Source organism: Argopecten irradians, chromosome 4, assembly GCF_041381155.1.
Source record: "Argopecten irradians isolate NY chromosome 4, Ai_NY, whole genome shotgun sequence".
In the NCBI taxonomy this organism is placed as follows: domain Eukaryota; kingdom Metazoa; phylum Mollusca; class Bivalvia; order Pectinida; family Pectinidae; genus Argopecten; species Argopecten irradians.
The window spans coordinates 16,488,182-16,514,605 of record NC_091137.1 but is presented as its reverse complement, the minus strand read 5'-3'; the positions used below and the strand labels follow the sequence as shown (position 1 = coordinate 16,514,605).

At 33.7% G+C, this 26,424-nt stretch overlaps 2 protein-coding genes across 2 annotated transcripts in view; one reads left to right on the top strand and one right to left on the bottom strand.

Moving 5' to 3' along the window:
* Positions 1 to 3,375, bottom strand: part of LOC138320773 (F-box/LRR-repeat protein 7-like) — a 53,171-nt gene extending 49,796 nt beyond the window's left edge. Inside the window, exons 1-2 of the mRNA XM_069263971.1 lie at positions 3,333 to 3,375; positions 618 to 731 (exon numbers count right to left, since the gene is read on the bottom strand). Of these exons, the coding sequence (XP_069120072.1) occupies positions 618 to 731; positions 3,333 to 3,360 (142 nt within the window). The 5' untranslated portion in view covers positions 3,361 to 3,375. The remainder of the gene's footprint in view (positions 1 to 617; positions 732 to 3,332) is intronic.
* A 12,077-nt stretch (positions 3,376 to 15,452) lies between these two features.
* Positions 15,453 to 22,980, top strand: LOC138320772 (antileukoproteinase-like). The gene is made up of 5 exons (XM_069263969.1): positions 15,453 to 15,600; positions 20,666 to 20,710; positions 20,854 to 20,941; positions 21,033 to 21,194; positions 22,199 to 22,980. Exons 1-5 carry the CDS (start codon positions 15,574 to 15,576, stop codon positions 22,411 to 22,413), a joined length of 537 nt encoding a protein of 178 aa, XP_069120070.1. The 5' UTR covers positions 15,453 to 15,573; the 3' UTR covers positions 22,414 to 22,980.
* Positions 22,981 to 26,424: the final 3,444 nt, after the last annotated feature.

The following is a 26,424-nucleotide window of genomic DNA, read 5'->3' as shown; positions in this document are numbered from 1 at the left end:
TCGATATAATATTAATGTTTCTACATGAGATCAAAATGCCAACCATAAATTCTTTGACGGACTGTCACGAATACAGATTAGCATGTCTAGTGTTTAGATTATACGAATGCATGTGAGAATTGAAAGACAAACAATGAATATCAGCATACGTATTAAGTGAGAATTACTCAGGACACATGTTAAAAGGGCGTCAATGTATCAAAAATCTTCCTTCCTCTATATACAAAGGTTGTATAAACATCGTTTACTTATTTGTTTGTTTATCTATTTACTCATAATTATTTATGTAAATTTTAGACAAAGTAAAAAATGAAAACATATTACAGGAAAATTGAGGAGATACGCAAGGGACAATTCTCAATAGTTCTATTAATACTTCCGGTTGGAGATTTAATAATATTAAAATAAAAATGAAAATAAATTGACGATGATGCTAAGCGCAAACAGAAGGCAATTCATCATTTTAATTCCACCTTACACATAATCTTAGGACGCGTCATATATTTAAGCTACTTTTCTTGAAATGGGGTTGCTAGTTATTTGAAACTGGTAGACTCCGTACTTGTATCAAGGCTTCCGAACTAGCCGTGTTTAGCCGACTATTTTGTTTGACTTACCTCCCAGTACCGTCATGGATGACTGGTATAATGGTACAAACGGTTTCGTCGAGATTTTCAAATTCACAATCGCGAAATCCGACGTGTTGTCGGAAGAGAACTGAGGCCCCGAATCTGTATAAGAGAAATTGTTTCATTTGTAAAATATTTTCAAATCATCACTGTCTTTATGTATTAGCTATATCTAACTGTTCTGTGAACATTAACTACAATTTACCAGCAAGAGAGTATACCTTATTACTATCCTCCCAATTGAAGAGAAATGTGTAATTAACATACAAATAAGTAACCTAGTGATAGAATATACCCCAAAAGAAGAACATGTAAAGAAAAAACTCTGAAATTTTCACACACATATCTCGATCAGAATTTGAATAACGACATGTGAAGCGGATGTAAGAAAATATATTTACTAAGCATACGAAAAAAAATACGTAAAATCACGTATTAGCTATAATTATACATGTTATGGAGGTCTAATCATCTGATGATGCATTGGATTAATTTGATAGCAACTGGAATTTCACTTTGGTAGCAGCTACAAGTGTTATATATAATGTGATATTACAAATTAATCATACTTTATAAGTATCAAGCAAAACAACGGCAACAAAACCCTATCCAGCTTATCGATTTGAATTAAAAACTAGCCTCGACTGTTTCTAGAAAGTATATTCAAACTTTCAAACGATTTCATGATTAAGTTTGGAATTGATGAATCACTCAAACCTGTTTATGCTTTGATACGGAAGTCAGTTATTTTTTTATAAATAACTAGTTCACCATTCAAAATTTAGAGAAAAAAACATCATTTCCGTGAGATTTATTCATATTTTGCAATTTGAGTATATGGACAAATAAAGAAATAGGCTGGCATGTTATTCTAGTTATAGAAAGATCGATGGGAACAATGAACTGAACGACGTGTGATCCTATTTATAAAGAATAGTAAGCTTGTGGGTATAAAACATTGGACATCAATGGTCAATAGACGAGCATAAACACTCCAATTCCATGCCATAAAATGTTTATAAACAGAATATCTGGTATAAACTCACTCAAGCTATTTTCACCGCAATTTCAATGTTTCTAACATCCATAACACTACATGTATTCATATATAACCTCCATGAGTGAAATAATTAAACAAAGTTATATCATATCAAGATTCATGATGTATCTATACCATACTCGTCACGTACAATTTAGTAATGGTTTGTCTAGATTTGGATCGTTGTGAAGTATTATTTCAAAATATTTACGCCCTATTATTTCTCTCTATCATCCGTAACGCCACCTGAGAGTAAGAGGTAATATAAATCATATATATATCGAAAAAGGCGATTTTCAAGCTTATTCTTCGTAACAGAGACAAGAGATGGGTGGTAGAATTAACCCCATTCCTATTTTTTCATGTAGCCTTTCGTCTTAAATTTGGAACAAACAAAAATTCATGCAATTGACAACATAATTATGAAATCCGCTAAAGACAGCTGATAATTGTTTTGAAAAAAAAGTGGAACCATTTTTCTGGAATGGTTGAACTATCCCACAGTGAATTCTGTAACTATCCCACAGTGAATTCTGTAACTATCCCACAGTGAATTCTGTAACTATCCTACAGTGAATTCTGCAACTATTCCACATTGATTACTGTTACTATCCCACAGTGAATTCTGTAACTATACCACAGTGAATTCTGTTATCCTACAGTGAATTCTGTAACTATCCTACAGTGAATTCTGTCACTATCCCACAGTATATTCTATAACCATCCTACAGAACTTAGATTACTAAATCATACCAGGTGTGATAAGATGGTGTATTGTTTTATTATTCCTGCACGTAAAAAAAGCGAAGAAGTTGACGTGGATACACACCAGGAAAAGGATCTGAAATAGACCATCTTAAAGGCAAGTATTTAGACCGTTGTATCCTGTTCGTGAGCAGTGCACCCAGATATAGTTACAATGTAGTTCTAATGAGAAAACAGAAACTTTGTTCCTTGTGTATTGATGCTGTGTTGTTTTCACGGAGGGTATGAATGATATTTGACCCCACTTGCCTGTTAATTTATAACGCATTATCGTGTCAATTACAATCTGTACTAACACTTCCGTTTATTGACGTCTAATACATTGGGTGACCAACCAATATATCCTGGGGTGCATGGGGTTCATTCGTATCATCACTGAAGAAATGTCACGCAATAAAAACGACTGTGGCATTCCAATACTACAGGTAATAGTGTAATGTCATGAATACAGGACGGGAATCTGTTTCCGGACTGGTTCTCTAGTCCAGCTGTCAGGGATGTGGTGCCTTTCCCTTCAATTGCAGTCTAGATGGGTTGTTAGGATTTTCCGAAGTTTGTATTGATCTTTAACCCTTGTATGTATGTAATTAGCCCTAGACTATCTTATTTTTGTGTTAGAATGCTACAAATGTCACGGATTTGCTGACGACAAATATCTGTGACATCTTATCTGTATTTACCATATACATGTATTCCATTCCAAGATATATATTCATCCCATTATCAATTGCCACTTTCTACTTATTGGAGTTGGGTGCACATATTTAGATGCAATAGATCGTGATGTTAAACAAAGTGTTTAATGCATTGATATAATTAAATCGGTACGGTTGAAGAGCTATTTTATTGGGGAGTACTGATGTTTCAAAACCATCAAATAAAACATAAAGCCTACTTACGGACAACTTTCCCATTCGCTGCTCCCATAGCGTCATCGCTGTATGCACGCTATTCTTATAATCCAAGTTAGAAAACACAATTTAAAAAAAACTCCTTCCTTTTGTTCTATTCTATACATAAATGATTTTTGCCAACACTAGCGTATCCTTGATAATCCGGTGTCTTGGACGATAATCCTGTCCGTTAGTTGGTCCACTTCTGTAACCTCAGTAGATTCCAAAATAGGATCCAGACAATAACTGGAACACATCACATCTTTACAAAACCATCGCGATTTTCCTAGGTTTTTCGTTCTTAAGTTAGTAGGACAAAAATAGTTGAACGTGTCTGGTTTCTAAATCTTCCACAATGATCAAATGGGATTCCAATATCTTTGTCGAAGATTTCAGTCAGTGCTACTTAAATATTTGTATACAGTTTAGGTTCCAGATTTGACCGGTGCCGTCTGTAGATAACAAACAGGTAAGTTTATTACCTGTAAAATATTTGAACGTAAATGTTTAATAACTTATGTCAATCAAGAGTACATTTAAGGCCATGCTAATCCTACAACTAAGGGCGCGCTCTACTCCAACAAAGTACACACATGTAAGTGTTCGAGTTCAATGAATGTCAATAGAGTCGTTATACACATACTTTATGCACTTGGCAAAGACTGAAGTTTAATGAATTAAAAACGTTCACTTTTTGTAAACGCTTACTTAGGCTATTTAGCGTGATGACCACCATTACTGTGTATGTATACCCCAGCTGTACGGTAGATGTTGGAGTGTATTTGGTGTTAAATGTCTACGACACTGGAGATTAAACAATGCCATTAGGAAAAGACAAATAATGTCAACTCTATATCAAAATGGGATAAAATTCAATACAGTGCGAAAAAAAGCAAGTTTAAATATGTACGTGTTGAACGTGAAAACACTGGGATCAAATGATAAACGAACTCCGACTCGCTAAAGTGATTTAAAGTACTAGCTGTATAACAAAATATTAAGAAAAAAGCTGAAGGAGAAAAACAAAATAATAAAATGACTGATAGGCAATTACTACTTAACAGTGATAACTCACGGCTGATTAGTAACATTCAATGTCGCTTATGGATACTGAAAGAAGTAAAGATACTTGAGTGACAAAAGACAGAGTAATTCAAGGGATATCATACGATTGGGATGACATATTAAGATACATTATCCGTGATCTGGGTGTTGCTATCATTGTCGATGAGAAAAGGCTTGGTTAATTATAAAACCAACAACAATGAACGGTTATAGGCTTCTCAGTTAAAGAAAAGTGACCAGGACTCCTCAAATTCTTTATTACATAATGGCATCTTAATATGTCAGCATTTTAACGCTTTATGTTTGTAAAGTTCAAGGACGAACAAAACGTCGCTTTAATTTGATCGCATCAATTAATTTAATTAACAAATATTCTCTATATACAATGTATATAATAACTAGACCAAAGTCTGTGTTTATATAAGTTTTCATCGTGTGCTGAATTACAACTCATTAATTAAAGTTTTAGTGAATGTATAAGCCCTTAATCCAATTTGTATATTATCAATATTGATGGGATATTTAAATGTGACTCCTTCCCCTTATACATCAGCCAAATCCTATCGACTGTAACACAAATTCCCAGTCATCTACCAACACAGATATTGCCTTTGGACCCCAAGCTTTTAAAATTGTACCAACTCCAAGTATGTATCTTTTAAAAAATACATACTCATCAGTGTCCGTTATTGTTTTGTAACCAAACAAACCACAAACAGTAAGAATGCATTCAAGATTCGATATGATAATAATGCATTTGCCTTTTTATAAGAATGACATTATCCATTCATATCAGTATTCAGGAATTCGGTCATTTTCATGCACGGTGTTTCATGAAACTGTAATGAAATATCATTCAACTCAATTTGATTAAGGATCTGCTCTGATGAAAAGTCAAGTTTTTCCGATGACTAACTTTTTTTTCGAATACAGAATTTCGGAAATAGGAGTTCATTCAAAAGATGAAAATGGATATGGTGGTATGCTTGATTTTAAGCCATTGTTATTCATATATAATAGCTGTATGACGCAATTGTGAATTTACCGAAATTTCACTGTTTTGACCATACACACGACAAACTAAAACAACATTTTCCAAATTATATGTCTGATAAGTATGCATATTCTCAAAATGGACAATATCATGATTTCTTCTAGAAAATGATAATAGCACGCTATCAACCCATTCGTTTTGCTCAGAATAGCAGAAATATGTTACCCTTCCCTCCTAAATTTTGAAGACGAAAATACTTGTTTTTTACTATTTCTGAAATAGTCAACGCTTCACAGAATAACTTCTGATGTCTACCATCTTCTAAAATATTGCAATTCAAAAGATCAAAGTTGTTCTTTCTAAACCCAGCATAACAATTAGGTATCAGTGCGCACTATTTTTTTATTTTTCAACTTTAATTGCAAAAAATAACTACTCTAACTTCACTAAAATGTAAATATAAAAAACATTAGGTTATAATTTCACACTTAAAAGTATAATAGTTTCATCAAAGTGAATATTGAAAAGATTTACAGCAAAAATTAACTTGGTATAGCTAAAAATGTCGTCGCACAGGCGATTTATGCGGAAGTCGAAAATGACACCTAAAAACATCAATTGTTTCTAAATGAGATTTAAGTGAAAATAATGAAGTTAAAAAAATAAAATGTCACCTCTCCACAAAATGTTAGAAATACACCTTTTCAAGATGGTCACCAAGTTGGCCATTTCTTAAAATTCCTGTATAAAATTTTCTATAATTAAAAGAAGTCATAATTTTGACAGTTTCTACATGGCAGCTTGGTACAAAAAGAGACAATATTTGTTTAAAAAATCACAAAAACTGATGAAACGAGACTTCAGCGAAACTGAAACCTCACCAGAGCAGATCCTAAACTATCAAAGACAATTAAAACTCAAAGCTATTGTTTTCAAAATTCAATTTGCCACTTCAAATTGTTACACCGACCAATGAAACGTCTATGAACACAGAATGTATTATTTCAACACAATGTGTTACTTACCGGGTACTACTGAAGGGATATATATATCTTTGAGAAAGTCCGGAGAAATGAAATCCCAAACCGATCTGCTCGGCACTCTTGCAACATTACAGAAAAAAATCCATAGCATCCTTTGTGGGCATTCCAGAATGATATAAAATATTTATACAAGGGGTGCCTAATTAGCCGTGGTTGAAGGGATGCGGTACCTGATAATACCGTTTCGGCCTTAGAGCCCTCGTATACAGGTTAATACAGACAAGTGAATAAAAAAGGGCTGGAGACAATATAAAAAACATATAGGAGAGAACGATGGGGTCCTGAACTCAATTAAGAGTAGTCCAGGGAGACTTCTAGAGATCTTCGGGGGGTGGTCAAAACAGGTCAAGGCTGAAGTCAGGTTACATTGTAGGGTACTGCTTCAGGATGGGATAAACTTGTAATTATACAGACTTGAAGAATAAATAAACTTTTAAGAAATCATACGTTGATGTATTAGAAGTTTTATTAAAAGATGACACATAGAGGAGGTGGCCACGACGATCAGGCTACATTCTAGTGGCTCGATCAACTCATAACTACGTAGGTTTTTTTTCGAAAGATAGGGATACTTGAATAAAGGCAATTGGCATCTAGCTTATAATTATATTTTGGTGTCGTTTTAAGTAACCTCTTATCCAATGTTTTACAACTGACGACATTGCATCAAAGCTATTTTTTCAATAATACTGGCTGAAGGGAGATAAGTCGTACTGAACTTTCTCGTTACTATACATTTCATTTCTCTTTTTTAGCCATTCTTTTATTACGTGAATGTGATAAACTATACAACCAATACATATAACTAGCAGGGCGGACCTTCCACTGCACGCCGGTGTCGTTTTCGGGGTAGTATGGCGGTTCGCTAAGGTTAACTAAAATTTACCACATCCTTCGTATCAATTCAGAAAAATGGGCATGTTATCAAACAAATTGACTGTAAGTTTGCATTTTTTTCAGCTTTTGGTATTTTTCACAATGTCTTGCTCCAAAAGAAAGAACAAAAAGTTGCATGGACTTGCATATTTTGTTTTCAAATGTACAAATAATTAAAAAGTTTTTAGCCGAGTGATTCATGAGTTTGGCATTCTACTATTTGCTATCAATACCTCGAGGGTTATATTGGACCATTTACTGTTAAAAGAGAAAATAATCATACTTGTCGAGTAATGGGGGAATAGTTTGGTGGTTGTTTTGTTTGATGGGTATATGGGGTACCAATGAAAACGAAGGTAGTGCATTGGGCTCCTCTAAATATGTCTACTTATTCAATAACTTCTTTGTGTTGCCTGTTGGCATACTTTGAAAGTCCAATGTTGGAGGACGATCTTATCTTATCCCTAATATCCTTTCTCTATTGAAGTTAGTGTCGATATTTCATCCCTGGTATATTTTATGTTGGTGTAATTTCAACAGCATTATAATCATTCTCATTTGTAAATGACCTTTTTTGGCACTGGTTTACATTTTATTTAGATTTCATTTTGCGATTGTATATGCTTTGAACTGTTGATGGATGAAACATTATTTCGGGGTCTGTGTCTAGGTCCGCTATTTGTGCCGTAATTGTCATACCGACGAAGAGCCTTTAACACGTTATTCGCCACCACAACATTTTGCTAATTACAGTACTAAAAATGCATGGGTTTACATTATACACAGTAAAATTAGAGCTCAAAATGATCAGTACTTCCAAAACGCATTATATTTACAGTGTTGTGATAGGAGTACATATGGTCAGTCCACGAAGCTAACTGTGGCCTACAATTTTGTTTCGCATTTTTCAATGTTATCAGAAATTATAAAATGACTTTTGTCGTAACAAATACTTATAAGGCATCACACATTTTGGCTGTGCCTTTCAATGATTGTTGTACTTTAATTCACCAAACTTTATAGTTTGCAATTGATTACAGCAGAAAATAAATCACAACACATATCTAAATTGCACGGCAGTAAAACTACAGTATAGTCAGCCTAGAATTAATGTTGTCCAGCTACACTATGTTGAATAATGCTAGGTCAGCGTTAGGTCATTTACAGTTTGGTACAGGCAATTCAGACGTTCAATAGACCAGTTTTATTACAAATAGGTGACACGATCACTGTATAGCATTAAAAAACGACAAAAAATTAAAACCTCTAAATAATCTATTGTATTAACTAATACTTTCGGTAGGAGGAAAAAAAAATTATTTAAAAAAGAGACGTAAACCTATTTAAAAACAAACTATTTTGACCCAAACATAGATCATTCATTAGTCATTTATAGACGTAAGGGAGATAAATCGTATTGAATTATCGTTATCTAATGTGAAAGTCATAAGTATGAAATTTGTTTGATAGCAAATTGATTATTTTGAATATATAGAACAGAAATAATACCACTATTTTTACTCTTAAATCTTTATACAAGTCCTTTTCTCAAACACTTTCAGATTAAGAATGAAAATCGATGCATGTTCTTGCCTTTGGTCATTCTTTGTTTAAATGTAGTAATATTTAGCTGACATAGGATCTTTTCCTCTGCCTTTCTACATATTTGACAACTTTGTGAGCTTGAGGTATGGAGACAGCTTTAGGTGTCTTACAATCTACAAGTTGTCTTATGTTGGACATTCATTGTGCTCGTTTGATATTTTTTTTTTCTGGTACGCCAGATTGTATCCACCACAGAAAAGGCCCATGACTATACAGATAATAAAATGTAGCGTTTTCTTATTTAATAAACATTTTCAGTTTTTTTAAATGGTTCATTCTTTGATATTTTCATGTTCGGTGCAATCTTACTTAATGCACCTTCCCTATTTAAGTCTCGATATTGCATCCTTAACATAAAGCATTCCGATGAATTAATAATCTTCAAAATTATGTTAATTTTCCGGTTTAATTTTTATGTCATTTTCATGCGGTTTTCTTAATTTAATTATCCTTATTTTGCATTGATTTACTCTTATTCATAATTCGTTTTTGATAGGGCTTCCTGTTCATGGGCGAGGCATTATTTCGGAGCCAACGTCTGTTTTACATCCCATAAAGAGCAGTTTAATGTTCTTAAACAACAGTTTTATTTACAGTCTACTGTCACACCATATACATTTTTACATAACAGGGGTATACCATAGAATACAAACATTAACGTACGCAATGCTAAATTTGCAAGAGAATAACTAATTAAATAATATAGTTTAATTTGGAAACGATTCTTTTCTAATTTAAGATTGTGCGCATATATAAACAATCTGGCAGTAAAACCGCAATATCGTTAGCCTTGTTTTTGTTCATTGATAAAAATTTTAGCAATCATGTTAATAGTTTCTTGTTGGACATTACTACGTCACTTGTAAAGTCAATATATCCCTAACAGGCATGGTTCAAAGGTCTTCGAAGATGACAAAGATGACCAACTACAAACAAAATGGATAAACAGAAAAAGAAAAGTAAATAATGAACATCCGATAAGCATAATATAGACGTACAAGTATCATTGTACAACACTTTTAGCACAAGGTAAAATATGAAAAGTTATCAAAGATTAGCTTTATCATAATTTGTTTTTTAACCTTTGTCCTCACCTGGAGGATGCCATGGAACGAAACGCTGCTGAACCGATACCAAGGTTTTTTTCATAACTGAAGTAGTATTTGGCTCTTTGAGCAGAATTACTTATTCACTATATCATATGAAGAACACATCTTTACGTATGTACAAGTGATGCTGTCTCAATGTTTTAGCTTCACTGTACAGAGCTTGAATATTTAAGATATTACATAGATTCTATTTTTCTTTTGAGAGTTTCAATTCATACCATAACATAATTACTTATAAATGGTAATGGTAGTTTTCATAAATTATTGAATTGCATAAATAATGTATGCATTTACAATTAACAATAATTAATTAATATATAACATTAATTCATTTATTCATTTATTCATTGTAAGCATATTCTTCAAGCTTTGAACCGTAAGACTATATACACCGCTGTATCATTCTGGCGATGACATCAGATGTGATGTACTAAGATGGTGTGACGTTATCCAGAGGGTCACATATCTCTGACCTTGAAAAATGTACTAAGTATATTTCGTGACGTCATCTAAGGAGCTATATCTCTGACCTTGAATCATACACGTAAACGTCATCCGCGGATTGCTGGTCGACCTTAGACCAGACTTAACTGGTGGTAGTGTCCGGCCTCGACTGATGTCCGGCACTGATAGGCCTGAAGCCATATACACATACGTCATTTGGACTGCTAACACTTTTATCAATTGTGTAAACATTTAAGTTTACTCAGGACCATCATCTTCAAACTTGAATGCACTTTACTAGAAAGTCGCATCTACAAAGCGGTGCCCAAGAAAAGAGATCGTCTTCTGTCCATAGTTAATGTCACGATGGTTTTTTCCCGCTCGTCTTAATCAGATAATGAGAGCATCAATATATTATCATATTATCAAGAAATGTTAACACACAATGGTGGATGTGTGATGAATATTAAAATTAATTGTAAATGATATGTTAAGGTAGCGTATGGCAGACAATATAGATAGCAGTTCTCATTGTATATAAGCAAGATTGTCTTGAATAGATAAGAATATCTTAAAACAATTTTATACTCATGTTTTAGCAACGAATTCGCTTTACAGTGTTATTCATGAAAAACAATTTTGAAAGATCATATGAAAGACATTTTCAAAATTCGAATCTCTGCGCACAACCTTAATTTAGAAAGGGTCGTTATCAAAATATACCACATCATTTTAGAATATGTACTTTGAGTTATATAAATGATATTGGAGATTTCATTTTATGTTAAATTGTCCATAGTACTCTGATATCAAACTTCAAAACTTGTAGAATGTTTGTGCATGATTTTTGGCTAAAAACAAGGAAAAACCACTGAGTTGTGGTCAGTACCTGCATGGCAATGACCTGCTCCCGAGTGTTTCAAACTTGTTACCCAGAGGTGAAGGGCCATACTATATATTTTCTTCTGTGTAAGGAGGTATTAACTTTACCATCCCCTATGAAACTTGATTCTGTAGGAGTCTGGAATAGTTTTATATCTACCCTGTACATGTGTTTCAACGGGGATTTCCGAAACACTGATTCTAAAAAGTTCTGTGGACCCGTTAGCAAAATACCTCAATATTGCTAACGAAAAGAGATCGTTATTAATCAATTAGACTCTATATTCTTCTAGATGCATTATTTTCTACAGTGCTTTTATATTTCATACCATAAATGATATGTAATAATGTACATGTATGTCCAACTGATGAGTCAGTAGACTCAAAGTGAATTAAAATTAAAGTTTAACATATTTAATAAGATGTCATCCAAACTTGTTACAATTTTCTTTTCGAATTTTTATATTAAAATTTTATGTATCTTTCTATAATGTAAAATAAACTATTGTAATTTTATTCCCCATCAATGTGGTAAAAAAGCCGTTCGGCAGAAATCAGCCACCATATACATGGTCAGCTATGTTATTATTTAAGAAATAGATAACACCATCCTTCTATAACCACATTGTCACACATGACATGTTACACTAATGGAGAATGTGAACCTCTTATAACGTTGTCATCACGTAAAAAAAATTTGTGTAAATTTTGTATGTCAAATGATGAAAAAACATAACTGGATGGCTTGACACATTTTTTCTAACCCGTCCACACAACTTAATCTATATCAGATTTCCTCGACTAGAGTTGTCAGACCGTATATCCAATCATCATAAACAAACTCATAATAGTATTCTAAGTATAACACTTTGGCCAAATATAATCTAGCAATGAAATTATTGTTATGTTCTCAAACCAAAATTCTTTGAGTAGGCTATGTAACCTCCTTGGAAGAACAAACAGCGTAGTTTATTCATCTATTTACATTTATATATATTTATCTGTCTATATCTTTCCACTAAAATATCTATTTGATGTGAAAAAATATCTTAATTAATAGAATGAGATTTTGACAATATAGATACGTAGCTTTTCCCATAGAAACAAAGAAAACAAACAATAAACAAACAACGGACAAAATTTATTATATTGAATGAGCCTTTCACCCAAGTCCTCGGATTATTTCGTTCATAATAGTTTTATCGTGACACTACAGCATGTCTTGAATGGTGTATCGGAGTAAATAATTAATTAAAATTTTACATGTTTCTGCTATACCAAACAATTCGCTCGTAATATTCTAAATAGAACTGATGAAACGTTACATTCTTGTCTTGTTTGTCGGTGCTTCTATGACGCCGACTTACATGACACTTCAGGCTAATTAATCAGATTAGTTCCTGGTGAGGACATTGAAGCATAACTAGGGTTGTGTGTAATGGACACGTCATTATACGACTTACTATTTTTGAGGTCAATCAGAATGTTAAACGATCGCCATAGAAGATGGAGTGGCTTAAACAGCATATGTCCATATTCCTTGTAATGATTAGTTGTCGATATTAATTAGTGTCTGTCAGTAATATGTGGTTATGAAAGCAAACAATCAGATGGCGGCGATTAAACTTTATTTAGTAAAAGAACTGACAATGTCCTGATGATAGCATGGCATCGACCGCACAGCTTTCCCTTCGTCTTCATCAATGTGCCTCTTGAGTTACTCTGTGGATGAACATTGAACCATAATCGAATGATGATATAATATTTATCAATACAATTTAACGTTAACAACACCAGAAGCTATTTGAGTTGTCAACGAAATCAATCATTTATCTTACATGTTGTTTTATCCATAAATTCATTTTTGTTGTTTTTCAGAAAAGCAAACTTATTAGATTTCTTTTTATATTCTTTGGTATAGTATTTGATTCTAATTTTAGTTGTCTTTATTTCTATGTTAATTACTATCGCCTCCTCAACTGCACAAACATACCATAAGAATTTATTTCGCGGCCATAACTATTTTAGAATAACGACGTTTGCATACTGTAAACGCCTTCGTGTATGTATTGTGATATGGAAGTTTAGACTTTGTTGAGATTTGATACAGCCAATACATACATAGAGTATTAACATTCATCACACTATAGTAGTCCTTCCCAGATTAAACTCTGATATTGGTTTTTTATTGTCTATATATCTTGTTACTCTAACGCCACCAAAAAATACTAGGAAGAAACTATAAATTTAACATAACGTTTTGTTATTCATAATATAATTAAATGTATTGTGGTTATGAAAAGAAAATAACATCATATCATGTTGATATTCCAGATTGGACTGTTGTAGTAAAATTAAATCTGGATCAATAAATGTTTTCTGATAAATCATAGTTGCATTTGATAGCTCTTCTGTAAACAAACGGTGATTGACAACGATTTATTTTTAGAAATAGTGGTCACGACGAATGTGATTTTAACACAAATAAAACATTTTAAAGAATATAAAGCTTTCAATATCTCCTTTATAAATATCTCTCGAATTCTAGTCATGCTTTTATCCTTTATATAATTTAATGACATCTGCCATACTGATATAGGTAAACCAGATTATGTTTCAACCTCAAAGGTCAAAATAGGATGGCCACAAAATCATTATATAAAAAGACCGAACGTGTCCTACTTTTTTACATCAGAATATATAACCGTAAAACATCCCCATCAGTTTACATAACGTTGAAACCATGAGTATTTTCTCATTCTCCCTATACTACCACATGTAATGTTTACTAATGGAAACACACACCCTGGTCCTCGATGTTAACGGCTTTTTCTTTGATTTCAGACATTTGTTTTCCATGACAAAGAAATGTCCAGACTTTCCAACTTCCTTTTGTAACAAGACCACGTTAGTAACTGCAAAAATATTACTAAGTTGTCACCTAAATAAAATTATGTGATTTCATTATTTTTAAATCAATAAATTCTGCCTTCTTATAAAGATTCCATGTCAGAGCGATATCTTTACATATAAATGGATGAAGACTGCATGGATGTTGTACTGTCGATATCGTGTTGGAAAATGGTCTGTTAAGTTTCTTTATATGCAATGTGGTGCCATAGGAGCTGTCGCTTTCACTCGAGATCCTGCCATGATCTGTGTGGTATTCAATATGTTTTAGCAAATGTCAGTTGGATGTCTTCAATTTTTATTTTAAATCAACGATGAAAAAATTGTATCGAAAATGCCATCGCATACAAAGAACGCTTACACTTCCAGAAACTTAGCACAAATATTAAATAACTGTTTGTTCCTGCTGTTTAGATTTCAAACTGCTGTTGCGGTTTGCAGTGTGTCGGTATTCCTCGATTCGACACTCACTTCAACACGTAAAATCAATGTAGTGACATATGGTAACGGTTATTTATCACTACAGATATTAATAGGTGAGGGTGATGCAAACGTTATTGATAATAAGGACATTGCCAACATTAACATTTGTAAAAATTGAAATATAGATCGAACATCTTTGATAAGTTTTATTCAGATATATTTAAGTAATAAAAGATAACACAGACAAAACATATTCAAGCCAATCCTTATTGTTCAATCTATCTTTATGAAATTCCAAATTCCTTGAAGGACTTTTGTCCCGAAAGGACGGAAACTCAAAGGAAAAAAAACCCAAGAGAAATAATTCCGAAAAATCCGAGAAGATGAAATCAATACCCACAAGTTAGAGTGATTATCTTTGTACGCTCAAAATATTACGGGGCAAAAATATGAAATAAAGAAAATAATTTCCTTTCACCACAGTCTGAGTCTTTTCATACAATTATGACATTATCAAGATCAAGAGCAAAGTACAATGACTTTGGGATTTATTTGTGTAGTTGTTACCGACTACAACCCCTCGACCGTACCTGCCGACCTCGCTACGTCCCGTGTGTACCCGATCTGTCCTATTGTATAACGTTATCAATGACGTAACATATATACCTAAACCACTGTCACGTATGTACCCGGCGTCGGTACCACGTGGCCTCTGTAGGCCCCGCCCACCTACTAAGGTAAAATGACTGTGATCTATAAATTGATTTGATATGCCCTCTTGTATTGAGACAGCATTCAACAATAGGTCTTATTGCCTGTCGAATCGTACCAGTTTTACAGCACCAAGCCGTGGTCAGCCATCCAACATCTCTGCAGTTCCCAACTAAACAAATTAAATGACAGGCGGATTACTCATTCTTACGGTAAGTGAATTATTTGCTAATCTATACAAGATTAAGTTTGCTTGATTTTTGGCATTTTATTCTCCACAAATTAATACTCATACATTTTGACACAAATCTCTATTTATACGATGACTTTCCGTCACGATTAGGGTTGTATATAACGTTTTTGATATAACCAATCCGAATTAGTTATCAGTTAAAAATTAACAGATTTCCTGGGCACAACAGCAATATGAAATTTTCAGTTCGAATTCTAGCTAATTCTAGTAATCTTTTATCATGTGCTATTTTATATATCAATATTTAAGCTATGCTGTTTTCCGCTAATGTTCACCCCCAAAACTACATCATTTAACACACATAATATCATATAATAAAATTAGCACGCCCACACAAAAACTTCTTTTAGTACATGGCAAACCTATCAGACTCTCTCATTACAAGAAAACGTTAAACATACATTGTCGGTGAAATCGTTAAAACCATATATGGATGATATATGACAAATGATGCAATTCACCAAATACTTTATTGCGATTATACTCTCATATGATTAACAATGTATAAATTCTCGATATTTTAATAGACAATTGCCAACAATACATACCCCACAAGCTAATACGTGTAGTCATTACTGTCAACGGATTGGTGGCTCTCATTCAACAATAACCGACTATAAATGTCAGTATTTATTGTGGTGGTAATGTTTTAATTCTTTGAATTACTATGGTACTGCTTTGAAATGACAACAGGTAATAAAGTATGGTTGTCTTGTAAAGTATAACAACGACATAATGCTTGTAGTCCACGGACTAAATTTAAAGATTGCCAAGATCGACTTAATATACTATATAAACCGCCTGGATGGCTACGCTTTCTTCAATTCTCATATTGTCCTCGGACGATGCATTTTTTCACCTTGGATATGCTTTACTTGGCTTTCATGTTTTCATCTTTGAGATATGCTAGCCATGCAACCTTGCATCGTATCATAAAGCAGTAGATGTACTTTAATACCGTGTACTTTTAGACAAGCATTATCCAAAATTACTGCACTTTGTACTATTAGTCTCATTTGTACTTTGCAATTATAAATATTCTGCTGTGCGTGACGTTATACGAACTGAGAGTTATCACTTCCCGGAGATATTACTGTTATTAGCGGTTTGTCGAACTCAATTATTAAAAATAATCTGTCTACATGATTATAATTACACGTAATCGAAGACGGTCTTGATTGGTTTTTACTATATTTATAATTGATTGATAAATAAATATAAACAAATTTCCTAGAATGCAATTTTCCGCTGGGAAATTTTTAACGGTAAATCGAACGCATGGAAGAAATACAAAAATATAACGCTCAGCTGGCCATTTATAAAGAACAGTTCTATCTTTGCCTCTTGCAATTTGTTAAATATATCGCTACCATGCAATTTCGGATTAAATGGCAAAGGCACGCTGTTGGTACACATGTAATAATTCAAATGCGACTATCCTTCGACAGACCAGATGGGGCCAACTTGTAAAACGATTCCTAACAATGATGCCAGTCACAGGTAACGATGTATAAATCTGTTTGCCCTCTAGGTCTCCTGGCCGAGTATCAAACCCTTAACAGGATCTTAGTTTTGTAGATCCTGATCTAAATACGGACTAAATAAGTGTGAGGGCGGCAGGCTCCAATACGATATCATAACAGACGTTTATAATGAGCGTTATAGTACTCCACGTCTCTAACGTACCACCGTCTTACACATATGGTATAATTATAGCTAACCTAATCATAGTGTAACAATAATCATTTATTACAAAAGGAAAATAAAAATTATTTAGAAGAAAAACCCAAGGAAGATAGCGGTTGATAAGGTATTCAGTTGGAATAGTGAGGTATATATTGTTTAACGTGGACATCGTAGATTTGGTCACGGCAGAAATGGATTCAAAGACGTAATATAGGCCAATGTCCCAAAGTACAATACAATGGTACATAATTTATACGCTTTGTGATTTTTTTTTCATTAAAATTCTTATTTAATTTATAGGAAATAGAAAATGAATAGTAAGAAAGTAGAAATGGTGTTTTGAAATGGTTTTCATGGCGCAGTGGACATAATAGTTGGGTAACAGTTCTATTGCACAACTTGTAAGTGGCATCATCTGGCAGGATACAAGAGTTCCATCAGATTGTTTCCAAAGTTGTAACATGTGAACGTTTGTGTTAGATATTTTACTAAACAATGTTTTTGGTTTTTTTAATTCTAAGTAAGAAGTCATGCCATATTTGGTTTTTTTCCATTCTGGTAGAAAACTGTTCCATTTTATAGTCTTATTAATGTAAAAAAGTGACATCAATGTTTATAACTAAATTTTCAGATTACATTTGGACTTGACAAAATGAGTTAGGTTTTAATGGTTAAAGACGCTTCATCGCTGATAAATGGTATTTTTTCATTATCAAAAATAGGAGCAGACGATTTAGTAATTTTCTTCAGTTACAAAAGTTACTTACTTTACACCATTGAAAGGTTTGAGCTTCGTATTATACTTCAAGTTAAAAAAAATTGCATTCCGAAAAAAATCTATGCCACTATATTCTATATGAAATTAAGTACTGATTGTGCATGCATCAAAGGCGAACCAAATTATTTCATATTATTTTTGTTGTGTTAATTAGGCATATATGTACACTATTAAACATCAATTATTGTTCAAATGGTGAATAAAATTTTACTCTGTCGGTAGTGAAGCATCTTTAATTTAATTGTTTCCAAATCTGTTTCCGCTGTAAGGGTGAGTGATCTTCTCAGGAATTGTATGTCCTAAATATATGTATCATCTCTGTTCATTTATCGTTTGTAACGTGTAGACGTGTTTCTTCAATTATATTTTATTCACCATGTTTTTATTTTAAAAATTCAATTAAGAATTGATGCCATACTTTAATATCATAGAGGTAGGAAATGATTATTTTCATAATTCATTTATTTTTATTTTACATATTTTCGTAATCCGATGAAATTTAAAACAAAAAGGAGGTCAATGCTTATAATCAATTTTCCAGACTACTTGAAAAAAAATAAAGAATGTTTTAAGGTAAGATTCCGTTTAAATACCAAGGGATATTTTCCTAAACCAATGCGCTATGTCAATATCTTTTTATTAACGTCACGATAACCTTTTTGCTTCATTCTCGGAAAAAATAAATAATCGGCCAATGAGAATGTCAGATTTAGTTTTCTGAGCGGGGTTGATTTTACAACTTCGGTACATAGGAACGAAAAACATTTGATCAGATTCTGTCTACTGAACGTTAATAAGCGATTCTCCTGGGGATTTTTTATAGCATCCAAATTATAAAGCGCTGGAGGACATTTACATTGTCTATGTGTATCAGTACATAATATCTAATCAAAGATGTGACGTCACTGGACTCGCACGGTGGTCACACAGTCCATTCAGTAATCGCGCTCAGTGTCCGGTACTGGTCAATTTTCACGTGACTCGGCATTAATAACCGCTCCCTCGTTCTGGAATGTGTACTTGTTGATACAGACACGGTCAGACGTGGTCAAAGTTCTCCGCAAATAAGTATTTGTTGGGCAGTGCTGACGAAACACCAAGTCAATATTGCTCTTTTATGTTGTTATATGTTTGTAGCGACGCTATTATTATCGATAATGACTACATTACGCTTATCAAGGTTTATTGTTAAAGACAATCCGTGGAGTGATATTTATCCATTTAGGACCTACGTATCTATGTTTCGATTTGTGTTTGAAGGAGCTTATAACTTATTTGTCCTATCAACAATAATTGTTGTATGGTTACAACATTACATAATAGTGAAATACCCTAGTCCAGATCTTGGATTTTCAAATATTAACATAGGCAATTGAGTTCTTTGTGTAACTAGGGCTAGTTCCAACATCAAACAGATTTATTGAAATAAAAGTATAAATAAAGATTTAAAGTGGATTTCTTTATAAGACAATAACATGGGAATGTGACCTTTATGAACTGTATTCATTTTTTTACATTTTATAAATGTTAGAATAAATATGGATTCTTGAAGACTCAATTGTCTTATATCTTATATAGTGCAATATTCGGTTTTCCCTAATGGGCATCCCCGAGAACATCCATCTTTCGTTTATCCTATATTATTACTTTTCATAGTATAGTATAGGGTCTTGAATGAGAGTTTATTTCATATGAGATTTTCATTTTTGCAAGCCTTGGCAAGCAAAAATTAAATCTTCCAGACGAGTCCATTTAGAGAATTTGGTAATCTTTTGACTCAGATGATGTACTGTTGTAGAAATCGCCATATTTAATATGATTAGAAAGCGTAAAGTTCTATTATGTGATGAGCGTGCATGGAGTTATCTAACTTATGGTAAGATTGTAACAAAATGCAAACAAAAAACAACAAAACGAAAAATAAGAAAAAAAAAAAAAGATACAAAAATAACACTCGTTTATTAATATCTTAATTTAACGATAGTTTATATAAACATTATATTATCAATGATGATGATCATTTGAAGAGACTCCTGTGATTTTTTATAGAGACTCTTTATAGCCGGCCAATGAGATTGCAGCGGAGGCCTCGCTCATGCATATTATATATCCCGGAGACATTATGCATTTTATTTAGATGATAGTCAAGAATCTAGAGTGATGTTTGTCATAATGGGGCTAAAATCGTTTTAGTGACGACACTTTGTATAGATGTGTAGGATGATTTTGAAAGGAACATTATCGCTCTTTTCAACGGTAGAAACCGTTTTTATGAAGATGTGCTAGAAATGTGTTTTTATAGCCGCTAAAGGTAGGCGGGTTAGAAATTTTGAGTCTGTGAGCTTGCCACCCTTCTCGTTAATATAGTACAATGTAGAGTATGATTTTTACCGTTTTTTGTTCTAGACATCTTAATCGTCTAAAAATGGTTTTAGGGCACTCTGGTGGGTCCATGACTATATAATCTGTAACAAATTTTCAGATCCCCGTGTTCAAGCATAGGCCAAGCATTGCATAAAACTTTCGCTTCACTAACTATGTTTGTTTACTTTTGTTACAGATTCTCTTTGTGGTGGAGATTTCAGTCGACGCCAGTGTATCCTGTGTAAGCATAATTACCATGATTACTGACCTATCTGAATAATCTGAATAAATAATTTAAAAATACAAATCAACAAATAATTTCTAAATTTTAAATTGTAAATGCCGTTATGTCTACAACACTTATTCGAACGTTGCTATTTGTAGAATCTGGAATGCGGGGAGTCAGCGACATGTCAGATCGTGCGAAGCACGTGTAATTACCCTCCGTGTCCACTTGTGCCTGTGTGCATTGGTAAGTAACCTCTATATTGTGTTATAAGATAATCACATTTATTGTCTCCATTGAGGACGTTGACGTTATGAACCTTTTCTTTCGCTTACAGATACGTCGGACTCAACACTAGAGAGTGTACGACCTGGACACTGTCCAATGCCAATGGCTGCGGCGCCCTGTGTGACACAGTGTAGACGGGACGGCGATTGTAGAGGAGAGGAGAAATGCTGTTTTAACGGATGTGGACAAACATGTCGACGACCTCTCCGAAGTAAGTCAAAGGACAAATCTAGGTCAAAATGACGGATGGATTTGAAAGTTTTGGTATATTTCTTCTATTGAATTGCTGCGAACATGAATATTTGCCGGTAATAGGTTTATTTAACGTTATCTAATTACAATCTAAAATAATAAATGAAATGTAAAGGTAATGTAGGAAATTAATTTTAGTTTGGCAATCTTTAAATCTAAGACAAAAATATACTGGAATGACATTTATCAGTACCATAGTGGTGTGAAGTGCTTCGTTTGACCATATCGTATTTCCTCTATTCAAGAACTTGATAGTGTTTGTTTTGAAGTAAACAAGATCCTGAAAATCAATAAAGACATCCTTGACCATAACTGGGCACCATATGTCATATCTCATATGACCAAATGTACTTTAATTCCGAGACTGATTGACAGGTACACGGATATTGACCACTACCGGTGGTCAAGTCGGGCACACGACTTTTGTTTGGGCATCTAATCGACTATTGGTAAACGCTGACTGTCACGTTTCTAATAAGAACAATTAGCTGCTGACCGACACCTGACCAGCATGGGAGTGGTTAGCTATTGACAACTGATCACTGTTATCCAAACAGTAACTGAAAGCTGGACAGGTGGTTCAATGCTACAAATGTAACGGTCTTCAGGGATTCCAAAGTGACCTTTGACGCTGGACAGCAACGCCTTACGAGACATATGATTCAATACCGACCGAAAATGTGTGATAAGCATGACGTAATGCTGTGGATTAAATGGATTTTATTATGTTGTTTTTTATAAGGAATTAATAATAATTTGCAAATCGTGTAGATTTATTGAAAAATGATAAAATAGAAGCTACATTTAAATGTCAAGTCGACCTATCGTATAAGTTTACGGTATAAAACCGTCCAGCATTATCAAATCCAATATCTTAACAACGAGTCGTGGGCGAGATCGGATGTTTGAGGGGAAATGATTTAGATATCGTGAATCATCATAACCTTTTGATTTTTAATATAGATGTCTCCAGAAAACCGGGAACTTGTCCTTGGCATCTCCAGCGGGAGTTAGTATGCAGTGTGGATTGTGCTTCTGATCAGGACTGCCCCGGGGTTGAAAAATGCTGTACGACATCTTGTGGAAGCACGTGCTCTAAACCGTGTTACCATTGGTTACGAGGAACAGGAACTCGATCTGGATTTTGGAGCCTTCCATATATTTGTCAGCGATCATGATTGAAATTTTAAAGATATTTTGTTTGATTGAGTTCCTGTGAGACCCGGCAAACATTTCAAAGACAACCGGCGTAAAACAAAGAATATCAAAGTTACGAAATGCCATTTAAAAGTTAAATATGAAGCTTTGCGTCCTTTACAAGAATTCCATTCGTTTTGAATGCTTAGTTTGGTTAATTTAACATCTTCAACCCAAACGTCTAATTATATAGCTTTATTATTTCTTTTGCAAACATGATAACGATATCGTCAGATATATTCAGATTGGAAACAACACTTAGCTCCCGATTGTTAGCATAATACTTGATATTGAAGGATCTCAAATCTAACAACACATCATGTCATAAGCTCCATTATCGGTTTCAATGTTCGACTATTCAGAATCATTATCATTGGACATTCTTGCATCAAGTCTTCTGATTGGTCATATAATGACCAGTCAATTTATAACGGGACTTTTGAGTGGTCAATAGACTTTAAAGAATCTCCTTTTGTTTGCTCATACTTCAAACACATTTGATTTTTGGTGATTCGGGTGAACAGATGGAATAAAATTGTGCAATCCTATGTTTGATGTTTTATTTTATTTTTTTTTTATTCTATAACGTGACAGGATATTTAGATACATGTAGAACGTTATATGTACAAGTTTTTCTAGACTTTTTTAATTTTAGTTTGTTGAGAAGGCGTGACCATTGGAAGTTTGACCGTCTTTGTTCTGGTTATATGAAGGCTGATTCTGGAACACAACAGCGGCGTCGCTATAATCCAGTCAAATTAGTGAAAATATAAACATAACACTTTTTAAATAATTGCTATAGAAAATGTTTAATACTTTTTGGATTCACAATTCTCCGCACTATAACAGGAAAAGAATATTTAAAAATCCAAATATACATTTTTCGGCTATCACAGTATCAGGATAATAGGGAAATTAACACAAATGAAAACGTTTAAAGATTAACATCTGCCTCATTTGTAATATTGAGGGTACAAAATTAACTTTTATGTGGAGTACAATCTTAATAAAGTACATGTAAGCTGAAACGATGAAAAATAATTACCGGTAATTGAAAGAAAAATCGTTGAGCAATCATATTGGCGAATATCGCTGAATACATATTTCAAATGCCCATAAATATCACCAACAACACAACTGAATTTTCCGAATATGCTTTGTTCAATTGAAGTCAAACTTTCCATGTTTAACCATAAGACAATAAACGATGCAAAGACATAAATTTGAACTTTAACATACTTGATAAATTTCTTGAAAATTATTTATCGTCCCATTAGTTTCTATTGCGGGAAAGGAAAAAATCCCGAATTTACATACAAGACCAATGCTGGAATGGTAATCACCAACCATCAATCACAACGTCCACACTATGATCGCAATCTTCGTGAAAAGATTATAAAAATACAATGTAGTACAAAAAAAAGATATCCCAATTTTTATGGTACAAAGTTATTGCACCAAATGAGCTTTTCATGGACCTGAATTAAATCATTACTGGTAGATATCTAACTAAGATGTCTTTTTTCAAATCTCTAAACCAATAATATAATGTTCTGAAACTGAAGTTGCCTATATTTATCTGGTTATTATTGCGGGGATATTTCGCGGCCCATTGCTATGGGACATTTGATCCGTGAAATATTGAGAAATGGTGGAATAATATCATATTACATTGTTGCAAGCATGTGGCGCAAAATAAGAGTATTGTCGTTTTCCTTATTTTCGCTTTATCTTTACCGACATTTTGTGTCGTTACAGCTAGTATTTAATTAATGGCAGTGATTCTATGTTTCGAAGGCTCTGGGTTCTGTTCCCTGGCCACACACCAAAGTCTCTAAAAGTGGTAGTTTTGCTTTTGCCTAGCGCTCAGCATTACAGGAGTGGGGCGGCTTGTTAGCCCGTTGTCAGTATAATTTTACCGGGTGCAGGCGTCTTCGGCGGCACGCTTCAGTGATATATCATTATAAAAAGGGCATAAGTTCCACTATACAAGAAGGCACAACACGAATATACCACAGTCTCCCAAACCACGCACCTCGCACACATACACGCGACACATCGCATGCATGGGAGGCCGTCCTTGCATGACCCTGCTGTTGATGAGACGTTAGTTAATCAAACAAACAACCAAAAGTGTTATCTCAAACATTGCCCTTGTTATCAATAGCATCAGTAAGGAAGAGGTATTGTGGATTTCGATTGTGGATTTTTGTCACAGAGGAATAGCGCGAGTGTAGCTACATAAGTAGTTAACAAAATTCAAGTATAGCAGGAAACATGACATCTGTACAGAGATTCAAACCTATTGTAATATTTTGATATTAATTTTTGTTGCTCTCAAAAATACATTTTAAATGATGTAATTTGTTCCTAAACGTGAGATGCACACGTTAGAAAAACCTTTCACTGATAAAACAGCCCACGCGCCGTATGGCGTCTGGTTAGAACTTCTACGATTGATTCTGTATAATTCTATAACTAGTATTCGATTAGTAAAAAACAAGCGACCATTGCATCGTCACTCTACGTCATCGTGTCATTAATGGACAATAAATACCCACAATGGGAACAATAGGACACACTGATCTAATCAACAACATATCTAACAGATTAGGGCTTACAGTATTCTCGATGTTCTAGGGGTTATTATCACTATTGTTATCACCACCCCTCCACTCATTCTCGCTACTTCAGGGGTTACTATCACTCAATATATCTACCCCTGGAATATACCAGAGCAAAACTGAAGACAGTTCGGGAGAGAAAACAAAAGGCCATTCACAGCCATGTACAGAGACTGTCTTTGATGATTAGAGAGAGTGGCATCCAACTTCAAAGTCATGCAGTCAACCACAGTATACCGTTATTCGATTCTTTGTTCATCAAAAGACCAAACTACAAGTCTTATCTGTTATCGCAGAGCCTTCAGTGTTGCTATGAGACATTCCAGAAATGGATATAACCAAATTGATAGGAACCGCTGGACGATTGAGGATACCATAGCAAAACTAGAGGTTCTGTGCGCGACAACAGATTAGACAGGTAGTTTGGTTCTTTGATGTACATCGAAATAACGATACGTCGCCCTCTCTAATCTTCAACGGAAGACTGTAGGCCTATGCTTGGTCAGTTCTTTTCTCCTGGGCTGCCTTCAGTTTTGTTACATGGCATATTACATGGATGGATATAACGACAGTAATAGTATTAGAATGTTGAGGATTAACTGATATATGATATTATATGAATTCAAAAGAAAATGAATAACAGATTTAGATCATTTAACTGGCCTTCTACAGCGTATTGTAAGTTAAAGTCAGGGGATGTTCTGTGTTTGTAGGTGTAATTGATCAGTATTGTTCATTTAATACAGATACATCGATAAAAAACGTCACTTACTTATGTTTGAAACATATTGTTTATAACCAAGTCCAGGTATGAAATTATGAAGTGTTTCTTTCCTGCAATAAACTGGATAATATTATGTAATCCCTTATCGTGAAATTTGGATACTGAATCCATCTTCAGATAAGGCGTTCTATACCGACAACACAGTATTAAAGTCATATGTGCCGTAACTGGGCGACATGTTATTTTTTCTTCATTAATCTGTTCAAAACCACAAGATTTGATGAATTCAGATGTGAAAATCAATCAAATGGCTTCAGATGCCATATAAACGTTACTTAAAACATATAAATTATGAACTGCAAAATGGTTGTTTTTATGCCTTGATATGTGTGTTCAGATGGAAATATCTCTGCAGATATCACTAATGTATAATGGAATTGTAGACCACAATTTGGCTTCATGGTCTGGCCGTATGTACTTATTTCACTTCACTATAAATGTAAATATAATGATTTTTGGCAGTACATGTACTGTCAAAATCATTTTCAGTTGTTATTTATACATGTAAAATTAAAACCAAAGAATTGAAAGTACTTTAATTTTCAAAATGTTGGTAGCTTTTGGTAATAAATAACATATTAAAA